The 10856-nt window shown below is 25.8% G+C and overlaps 3 protein-coding genes across 3 annotated transcripts; all 3 read right to left on the bottom strand.

The window, feature by feature from the left end:
• Positions 1 to 235: 235 nt before the first annotated feature.
• On the bottom strand, positions 236 to 2504 carry LOC105459947 (complement factor D-like). Its single transcript, XM_011706317.1, has 3 exons — positions 2382 to 2504; positions 1111 to 1424; positions 236 to 550 (listed from the first exon to the last, which is right to left on the bottom strand). Exons 1-3 carry the CDS (start codon positions 2422 to 2424, stop codon positions 251 to 253), a joined length of 657 nt encoding a protein of 218 aa, XP_011704619.1. The 5' UTR covers positions 2425 to 2504; the 3' UTR covers positions 236 to 250.
• Positions 2505 to 5108: 2604 nt separating this feature from the next.
• On the bottom strand, positions 5109 to 7613 carry LOC105459948 (odorant receptor 43a-like). Its single transcript, XM_011706318.1, has 4 exons — positions 7520 to 7613; positions 6637 to 6756; positions 6137 to 6292; positions 5109 to 5244 (listed from the first exon to the last, which is right to left on the bottom strand). The coding sequence occupies exons 1-4, from the start codon at positions 7577 to 7579 to the stop codon at positions 5179 to 5181; spliced, it is 402 nt and encodes a 133-aa protein (XP_011704620.1). The 5' UTR covers positions 7580 to 7613; the 3' UTR covers positions 5109 to 5178.
• Positions 7614 to 7818: 205 nt separating this feature from the next.
• LOC105459951 lies at positions 7819 to 9064 on the bottom strand. Its single transcript, XM_011706320.1, has 3 exons — positions 8999 to 9064; positions 8052 to 8520; positions 7819 to 7822 (listed from the first exon to the last, which is right to left on the bottom strand). Exons 2-3 carry the CDS (start codon positions 8498 to 8500, stop codon positions 7819 to 7821), a joined length of 453 nt encoding a protein of 150 aa, XP_011704622.1. The 5' UTR covers positions 8501 to 8520; positions 8999 to 9064.
• Positions 9065 to 10856: the final 1792 nt, after the last annotated feature.

The following is a 10856-nucleotide window of genomic DNA, read 5'->3' on the forward strand; positions in this document are numbered from 1 at the left end:
TGTGTGTGTGTGTGTGTGTATGTGTGTATTGCACACTATTACATCAATATTACATGCAGACTTATAAATCGTCAAACTACGACGCATTTGATCTTCAGTTTAGCATCCCCTTAAACAATTATCTGATTCTTTTGTACCAATATTAACACCAATAACACAATAAAAAATATCTAATAAAAATGAAATATCTATAATGACGCAGAATTAAGTTAGAATCAAATTAATACTTAATATTTAATAGTAGCATATATTAAAATATTCCGTTTCCTTTCAATGTTACGTTTTTATAATATTTTCTTACCTTGCAATAATTACTTTCGGATTCTACTTGAGTACAGAATTCAGATTTAGAGAGCTCTTTCTCGTGGAATGATTGACATTCTTGAAGGTTTACCGTTGTTAACGTTAGTTCCTTTAGATTCGCGGTCTTTCTCCCTTCATGGTCGGCTATCATCCACCCAACCATCTGCACTTTTGCGCCCAGTGGTACTTCGGTTTCAGATAGCACAATCGGCTGTGTATTCTTATCGAATTGAAGTGGTCGTATGAGCTGCAAAAATTTCATTTATCATGTTACTACAATCTCTGCGTTTGATATCGTCGAAGACTATATAATAAATTTTTCAAAATTATAAGGAATTCTACATTTTTTTAGATCTCAGCATTTCAATGGTTGACTTGGCAAGAAGATGTCTAAGTAACAATTTTTAGCATTTTAATTAGAAAAAGAATTAAACAAAGAATTATATAAATTATTTAAGCAAATTATTTATTATAAATAGTAAATTAAATAATTGTGTGCACGGAGAAAATTTTATTTTAAAATTTACCCTGAAAATCATGTTAATCATAGGACAACATAGTATTTCGACGAATTTTATATGATTTTCACTATTTTTTTAATATATACTACAACAAATTTATTGTAGTGCACAGTAAAATTTGTCAAAATACTATGTTGTTCCACGATTAACAAAATTTTCAGGATAAATTTTAAAAGGAAATTCTCTTTGTGTGTAGAGTTTAATTTAAAAATCAAAGCGAATGACAAATACATGATAAACACTCAATTATAGTATAAAAACAATAAGTATAAATATTAATATATACCTTAAGCACTCCAAGTCCGCTAGTAACGTTATTTTCAAGTGGGTTAACATGATGATTTTGCGAGAACATTTCTTTAACAAACGTACGAATGCCGCCGGGCTTAAGGCTGCTCGTGCCGCTCACTACGACTATATTGTTCATAACGTTCCAGACATGTTTGAACGGGGGAACACATCGATCCGATGTGATGACATGATACTCATCAAGTATGGCACCGGAGCATACGTGTTTGCCATTCCTTCTAATCGATACAACACTTGGATACTTTGTGATATCAACATTAACGTCGTTTTGCGTTATTTCAGCATTGGCACCTGATATGAACATTTATTGTTACTTTCAAAAGATATGATTAATTTTTTTTTTTGCATTAAGATCAAAAGTGCAATTTTTTTAATAGCAAAAAGTGAATATGGTAAAAGAGATAATAATTTCTATTTTGTTTTACGCACAATGCGAATAGATTAATCCACACAACGTGTGCAATTAAATCATTTTGGAAGCATTTACGTAATTACACAGTTTAACAAAAAAAAACTCAGAACAAGACTAATCATTTCAAAAGAGCAAAAAGAAACTATTTTCTGTTGTTCCAGTACATAGTACTGGAACAGTACAAAATACTATGTACTTTGTCGTATTATAATTACAATATATGGCAATATGAGCTAAGGAAATTTTATTGCAATTAAAATTAAATATATTATTAAAAATAATCCTCAAAAAGTTTTAAAAGGAATTTTTTCGATTCTAAGAGTTAATAAGATATTGATGGTTAAATATATGGAGTTCATTGCGGAAAAACTGTAAATTCGATAATTATATTTATTAAATACTTTTAATTCTGTTTATTTAAAAATAAGAGTATTTTTTTAATTGCTGAATATAAATCTGATGTCAAAATTGACAAATTTAAAATGCTCATATTTTGATTGCAATAAAACTACTCCAATACACAAATCGTAATTATAATATGACAAAATACCTTCACATTGTAAAAATAACTCTTTTTGCAATTTAACTGCAAATTTCTCAAAATTGTGATTGAAAATTGTATTGGGGTAATTCAACAATCGAATTTGTATTCAGCGTTCAAAAAACTATTGGAAATGATGCGTTTTAATGTTTAAAAAAAGTCATTTTTTTGTTGTATTGTGTTATTGATTTTAAATATGATTTTTCTTTCAAACATGCATTATCATAATTGCTTAGTGTTACTTTTAATAGGATAAAAGTTAAATTTAATCGTTTAAATTTATTTAACTACTCACCACTAACGGCGACGAAGATCAAAATCCATGCTAATGATAACATTGCGAAATATACGTGCACTGTACGGGAATGTAGTTTCGACAGAATTTCGAAAAGTCAACGCTACTTCTTTAGTACTGTTTATATATATGAACGAATATTTACACAGTTGTGATCATTAATAATTAATCATTTATATAATTTAGTAAGGAAAGGAAATGTACGTCATTAAAGGCACAGGTGGTAAAGTGACAGTTTTTTCTGATTTCTGTATGATTCATGAGACACATCCTCTTGTGCGATAAGATAAATTTAAAAAATGTTCGAAGAATCATATATTATTTTGGATGCAATACACTTTCAAATAAGAGAAGTCACTTATTATCTCAAAAAAAAAAAAACAAATAGCGACCAATATGTGTATATTTTTGTTGCATTTTGACTCGAGTAATACAAGATTTTTTAATGTTAATCTTAAAATTCATTCGAATCTAAATATTGACTTATACAGAGAAATTTTGACTTTCTATTTTGAGAAAAACATTAATTTCGAGCAATAACATGATAAAATATTGCAAAATAACATGACAAAAATTTCTGCATAAATTTCTCAAGACAATTTATCAAGAATAACAAATGCGTAATAAGTCGACGGTAAAATGTTGATTCGATTCGTGAGCCGCATGTGTGATTCATATGATACTTGACGAAACGTATCAATATGTAAACACTCTAATTGCACGAGGCATACAGTCAATACCTATAATACCTGATAAGTTGTGATCCTTGATCTTTAGAGTCGCGGTGAAGTCTTTGGACTTACGCATGCAGAGCACAAGTGTTTCGTGAAATCTATCCTTCCGCTCTTCACCTTACTTTTATTAAGTTGGAATCACAATCCTAATTGTTGATAGCACACTTTAGAATTTTTACATCCACTACTCTATATTACTCTAACATGTAAAACCACTGTTTTTATATCTAAACAATATTTCGACAAAATTATTGTTACCGTATGCATATACAAAACTTTAATTTTGCGTTTAACGTCGTTATATACTTATTTGTGTTATTATTATTTAATTTTATCAACGCACTGAGGACGCATGTATTTGTAGTCGAAACTTTATGACATCATCAATTTATATTTTCTAATTTTTAATATAGCATTAGCCCAAAGCGAATAAAGAAGGGCTGATGAACCAGTTCAAGTTAATTATTAGACTTCCTTTTTTATCTTTAATTATTAATTTAGATTTAAATGTATATAATATACTTTTTGAACCTGTTTTCTATTTTTTAAATTCAGTTTTAACTATTTACAGTTAATATTTTTTAATAATTTTTTTGAAAAACACTTATTTATATTAAAAAAAACAAAACGCAATTGTAAAGGGAATTAAAAGAGCTTTGAAATGATAGTCATTTGATTCCTGTTGCCATTTAAATTTTTGAAGAGATGACTATCCTCTATAATTAAAGAGTTGAAACAGCATGATTAAATTTGTCATAATTATGCCTTTTCTTTCATAAAATAAAGTTGATCTAATTTGACATAATTCGTTCAAATTTGTTGGATAAAAAGAAAATTTGAAAGAGAAAGTTTTAAAAATTCTTAAAAACATGAGATATTCAGTGTGCATGAAAGAAGTTTTAAAAATTCCAAGTATCTCCTTTTGTTATGCAACTTCGGATAATTACTAGTACAGCAACGATCAAAATATTTATGAATAAAAACTAAGATAATGACTTGTTGATAAGACCTAACTCACAGCCGGTCACGTACGTGTAGTGATCATGTTCTCACGCAATTGTAATCGATTTTAAGGTGTCTATAATCTGAACTATAATCTTATACACAATCAATTGTTGTGTGTAATATTATTTTCATCGTAAAAATTGAACACAATAAGTAGGTACTTTTTTTCGTATCTTGATATTTAATAGACAATTATAATGTTTATATTGTTTGTATTAATTCTGTATTATAAATTATACTATTCCTTTATTATTTATTAGTTTAATAAATATACAAAATACGTGATTCTTATTTAGTTTTAAATATATGTAATATTTTTCTCAAATCTGTTTTCTATTTTTTTAAATTCAGATTTGGCTGTTTATAATTAATACTATTTAAAGCTTCAATATCAACAGATCCTTGAGAAACACTTTAAATAATGCTAACTAAATTAAAGACACAAAATATAATTGTAAAAGAAGTAAAAAAATCTTTGAAGCACGCCTACACATACAATGATATCACTTAACTCTTGTTGCCATTTAAAATTTTTAAAAGAATAACTAAAAGTTGATCAAGAAGTTGCAGCAATACGGCTAAATGTGTTACCACTATACGTTCTTCTTACAAATAAAGTTAATGTGTTTTGACATATCTTAAACAAATTAATTAGTTAAAAAAATCGATGTAGAAATTGGCTTATCCTCTGTATGTATACTTATCTTTAGCAGTTCTAAATTTATTATTTTTAATTTGTCCACACATATTATTTTTTATTTTCTATTTAACATTGCATGTGATAGTTTTAATTTGTCTCTTTTTCTCTTAGTTAGTTCATTATCCAAGCTAATCTTCTTTTTGTTGTTTTTATAGTTTTATCACTAATAAATAGAATAATTACTCAATGTAATTACATCAGCAGCACGAATTTTATTAAATTTAATGCACATAATTCCTATTATATAATCTTTACATGATTTTATATTAAATATTTTAAATTATTTAATACTAACTCTTTGATCAAATGTTTACTAAATTTGTCGTTTAATGTCAGAGCAGGCATTAGTTATATTATTTTAAATTTTCGATTGACTTTTTTTTGTTAATAACACGGATATGTAACCAGCTGATGTTTTTAGTAGCTGTAAATTATAATTAATTACGTTAGTAATAATGCAAATAGAAAACACTTTTAAGTAAAAATATTATTACGACAAAATATTTACGTTTATCATATTAAATATTAGAAATGTTACAAGTGATTTACAAAAAATTTCATCTAACAGAGTTAAATAAAATCTGCGAAAGTGACATGAAACATAATAAATATAAATGTATTAAAAATACATTAAAAACTGTGTATCAGAATTTTATGTTTAATATTTTATGAGTCCAACGTATCTGCGCCAGCGGAAAATCAATAATTGAAATGCCATAATAAAAAAAGTTTTTTTCTAGCTGCCAAACTTGTGCATGGAATTATAAATATCCTTGTTAGACCGAAAACAGCAACTACATAAAAAATTCTTAAATGATCTAATGAAATGATAATCGATTGATACCAAAGTTAGCGAGTGAATGTGATAGGATTTCAAAATTTATGTGAAATGCAATCATGGTGACATTTGCAATATAAGATCTGACTTGGAGGCAAATATCTTTTAATAAGAGACTTGTTAAGATACGGTGCTTTTTCCGAAATTAATTTTATGCAATTTTGCAGATCAATATATCTCTCAATGTTTCTCACAGACTGTCTCGAGAATTGAGACATTTGTGCGATACAACGCATAGCTTGCATGCGACAGCTTGTAAAAAAAGTTTTCTTGTGACATTCAATCATTGGTTGGATTACCGCAAATGCATTGAAGAGATCATAGCACAAGTTTTTATTCTATTTTATGTGAAAACATTTTCTTATGTATGATCGCTCTAAATTATTTTTGCAGTTTCTTATATTGTAAATCTTACTACAAAAAATATTTTATTAGGTATTTATATCCAAAATATAGTTGAAATTTTAATGTAGCTTACATTACAAAATGTAGCCATTGTTAACGGAAACACTTTACCAATATTAAGGTAAAGAGGTTTATTGGTTCTTATCATTAGAAGAATCAAGTTCCGAATATTTTTTAACTCCATATTATACCATTTATTGGAATATACAGCATAATGGATTCGATCACACTTAAAATTGTCATGAAAACATAAAAATGTTAATTAAAAATTCGTGAAATCGCATGGTATGATATTTGCAAAATATTTATATGCAATTTCAAAATGTTTGCATTCTAATATTAATTAATTAAATTTCAGTTATAATTTAAATTTTGATATTAAAAATAAACAATTAAAAATTTTTTTATTTGTTAATAATAAATATTACACACAATATTTATTAAGATAAATGTTACGTTTAATAAATGTAAAAAGTGCATTTATATGAAGTTACATTTTTAAAGTAAATCTATAATTTGCAATTATGCGTAAGAAAATAGTAATTAATAGCTATTAAAGAATTTCAAATTTACCTGAGCTGTTAATATTTCGCCAACAGCACAGTACATACACATGTGACCAAACGCATTGAGCATGATGCTTACAATATATGCCAAGTGAAAGATTGTCAAGTGCTGTCCACTTTCGAGCATCTATAAGTCATATCATTAAAAATATAAATATAAATATGTAATATTTTGATGTCACTATAAGTATTACAGTAGCATATTAATATTATTAAAATCTGTGATGTACTTGATTATTATTATTTCTATCTTTAAGTGCTTTTAAATTTTAGATTAATTTTAATTTTGAAAGAAATTGTTTCAGACGCAGTTTCTACTTGTATTAGTTACAAAAACGTAAAATATTATTATTCAATAAAATGTTATCAATATTTGCATTAATGAAATCGTTTCTGTCAAAAAGTCACTTAAATTAGAAAAATCCTAATAAATATAATATTTCAACAGTTTTTATTTAAAAAAATACAAGCCTAAAAAAGTTATAATAAAAGTAAAAAATTCAAATAATGTAGGGTTGTAAGATTTAAAGAGTACCGATTTTTTTATAAGATACTGTGTTTAAAACATAATAGTAAATAAAAAGACAGAAGAGAATCACTAAGAGATGTGCATGATAAATGCTGAATAAACTTATTCATTTTTTATAAATGTAATATTTTGCCTTCAATAATTCAGTTATCCTGGAACTTAATAAGTTGTGAAGTTCTATTTATATTAAAATTATCTACTTCTATATTAAAACTATGCAATATATACATACATGTACGTAAATTGCATTAATATTATATATAAAAATTAATATTATATATATTAATATTATATATAAAAATTTTATATACATATTTATATATAAATTATACAATAAGAATTCTCTTATAAAATTACTCACATTCATTATCCAAAATCCATAGAAAGCGAAAAGAGCGCAGAAATATAAAAACAATATCATTAATATTATATTAAATATATCTTCTATATGATCAATAGCTCTATAAAATAATATAAAGTATAACAATTTATATTAAAAAGTCTAAAAGATGTCTCAATATATATGTATAAATTGTTTTATGAAATTAAATGAAAGCATTAATTTAATTATAATATAAATTTAAAGCATATTTTTTTCTGTTTTGAAAAAAAATATTACGTATATTATAAATTTCTATTAAAATAATTTTACACATTTTATTAGCTACACGTAGAAATAAAAATAATTAGAAATTTATACAATCAAACTTCTATTAGAACTTGACAAAGTTCTATTTACGATACAAGAACTTACAAATACCAAATTACTTATATTTAATTTTGCAATCAATATTTAGTTTTGTTTCTACATATTAATTATATATTTATATTATATTTAAAACGTGTATATGTATATATCTGTGTAAGAATATATCTGCAATAAAAAAACATACCTAAGTAGTCGTACGTGCTTTATCACACAATTTTTTAAAACGTCCTTGTAATTCGCGTTGTTATGTAAATGCAAGAGACGATCCCTCAAAATGTCCAGTTGACCAGAGATATGAAATACCGAGAGACTAAGAAAATTGTCTATGCCTGTATAAGATATGGCACTGAAGATTAATGCAATACCTTGAGAAGTAAATGTTAACTCATATTGTGGACTTTTGGTTGCATCGTAGATGTAATATGCCTGTATTGGTAATGGTCTCTCCAGATCAGTGATATTAGAGAGGTATCTCACCGAGTGACCAAATATGGGCAAAATAACTATAACGACAAAGCCGAATCCCATTAAGCCAAACCCACATGTAATAATAATGCGTGCAATTTGCGCTCGTGCGATCATCATTGCTTTTTCCTGAGGTATTTTTGTTTTTAACCAATCGTCGGCGATCATATCTATTATCGTTGCAGCAGCTTTAAAAAAGATAAAACATAAAATATTAATAAGAATACAAAATAATAAATACTAATATTTATTAATTAATGTTAACAAATTTGTAATAAAAAAACGAAATTTTTCAATACAATTTATATAATTCAATAAAATTCACAAAAATTTGATTTGTATAAAATAAAATTTTAATTAGATGAAAATGTAGAAATATTTTAATAGTTTATTTATAACTGTGTGTGTAAATGTAATTGTATAAAATATATGTAAAAAAAATTAAGAAGTTAAAATATGAATATACATATTTATTACTATTAATATTTATGAATCTGTAAACTTATTGTATTTTTCTCTAAAATTTAATATTATTTAATAAACTTTTTAATTTTATTTAACATTTCAAGTATAATAAATGGAGATTATTATAGTTATGCTGACATATAAGGTGCATACTGTAAAAAATTTCAAGTTGTGTAATGACCAAATTGTAATTCTATCTACCTTTCTTCTTCCACCAGAAAATTGCAAGTCTTAGGACACAGACGATGCCTGGTAAACTAAACTGCAAGTTATCTGTCAGTAGTAAAATGTCGGAATGAATTCTTATCATGGAATGTATAGCAGGAATTGTAACAACGAATAATATTGTTGAGAAAGCAAGAAGCGCACGTAAATTGCACACGCACTTTTCCCATGTAGTTTGTTCGAATCTAGGCCAAAGTCCGATTAATTCTAGACTACATCGATTTAACTTCACTGCCCATTCAAAATCTATTTTTGCAAAAAGTTTCAATAAATTGTGTAAACATTTTTCAAATCAAAGATATCGCTTGATACTAACAGCAATTGAGCTATAATATACAAGGTGATTTGCATAAGTATAACAAACTTTAATAGATTGTTTAAGAAGTTCTCTTGAATAAAAAAATATCATATAAACATAAGTCCAACAAAATTTGTCGTACTTGTTCTGAATCACTCTGTATATTAAATATTACAATAACTTTAAATAAAAGATTATAATCTTTTAAAGTAATTTATATATTCAATATAAGACACATTATTTCTTGCAAAATTTAGGTGCATTATTTCCAAGTTATTAAAGAAACAAAACATATATTATATGTCAGTATTTATTTATTATATTAAAAATAGTATGTAATAATATTTGGAATTTAAGAATGAGTTAAATTTGGTAGATATAAAGTATTTGCTTTCGAATAATCGTAAGGAAAAATCTTTTTGACTCAATTGACAAAATGTGATAATTTTTATACCCAAAGTAATAGACAAATTGAGAAACTGAAACAAACCAAACATATTTTATTATTACAATATTTTGAACGTCATAATATGTATTAGATTAAACGAAAATTCCATTCCATTTTTGATAAGAGAAGGCATTAGCATAAATAGAAAATAACGGAAATAACTTTCAATTTAACCCACTATGTTTACATATGTTTTACATATATATGTTTTACATATATATGTTATAATGTCTAAATATTTGAATAATATATTTATAATGAAGACATTTTTTTCTTTATTAACACATATCTGTAACGTATGATTGAATTTAACTTTTGACAAAGTTTAGTTTGTCTGACCTTTTTTTAATAACAATCCGTTCTGATATTTACGACGAAAACTACTTCGGTATGCAAAGTATTTTGATGCTTCCATGACGAATGTAAAGTGTAGACTGCCACCTTTTTATTATCAAACGATGTTAGCGTATACATAGTGGAAGCAATATTCCATGTGCATAATAAAAATTCTTAAAAATGCAAAAACTCTTAATTCCTTTAAAAACTCTAAGTCCCCTCGTGAACAACTTCGGATAATGACTCGAGTAGCGGTTCGTATTTATGAATAAAAACTGAGGTAATGACTAGTTGGTAAGTACCTGTTCACAACAGATCATGCAAATGTATTGGTCATGTTCTCACGCAATTGTAATCGATCTTGAGCCTATAGTCTTAACTATAGTCATTTAGTATTTGGCCAACTGTGCGTGTAACAATATTATCATTGCTCTCATTATAATAACTGGATTATTGAATAGGTATTTATATTTTGTATTGTTATACAAAATATAAATACGTTATTTGCAATATTAAGAGAATCAATTTATACGTATCATCTTTAATAATTTTACGTTATTTACTAGTAGCATGAAGACTAGTACATGGTTATCAACTTAATATTAATTACGTACACCAGTTTTCTTTGTTTTTATTTAAGTTTGTTACTTTAGTCAATGTTATTATTTACAAAATATTCCTTATTAATAATAAACAGATTAATTGCATATAATATCGCATTTTTTAATCTTTAAATTAGCGTTACAGAAAAA

This window comes from Wasmannia auropunctata, unplaced genomic scaffold (genome assembly GCF_000956235.1).
Source record: "Wasmannia auropunctata unplaced genomic scaffold, wasmannia.A_1.0 LD333487.1, whole genome shotgun sequence".
In the NCBI taxonomy this organism is placed as follows: domain Eukaryota; kingdom Metazoa; phylum Arthropoda; class Insecta; order Hymenoptera; family Formicidae; genus Wasmannia; species Wasmannia auropunctata.

Excerpts from the sequence above, each read along its gene's own strand:
- LOC105459947 (XM_011706317.1), bottom strand. The coding sequence starts at position 2,424 with ATGTTATCATTAGCATGGATTTTGATCTTCGTCGCCGTTAGTG. Across the intron at positions 1,425-2,381 it reads GATCTTCGTCGCCGTTAGTG|GTGCCAATGCTGAAATAACG; the intron begins GTGAGTAGTTAA and ends TGTTCATATCAG. Across the intron at positions 551-1,110 it reads GCGGACTTGGAGTGCTTAAG|CTCATACGACCACTTCAATT; the intron begins GTATATATTAAT and ends AAATTTTTGCAG.
- LOC105459948 (XM_011706318.1), bottom strand. The coding sequence starts at position 7,579 with ATGATATTGTTTTTATATTTCTGCGCTCTTTTCGCTTTCTATGGATTT. Across the intron at positions 6,293-6,636 it reads GCGAAATATTAACAGCTCAG|TGTGATCGAATCCATTATGC; the intron begins GTAAATTTGAAA and ends GACAATTTTAAG. Across the intron at positions 5,245-6,136 it reads CAATGGCTACATTTTGTAAT|CTACTAAAAACATCAGCTGG; the intron begins GTAAGCTACATT and ends TATAATTTACAG.
- LOC105459951 (XM_011706320.1), bottom strand. The coding sequence starts at position 8,500 with ATGATCGCCGACGATTGGTTAAAAACAAAAATACCTCAGGAAAAAGCA.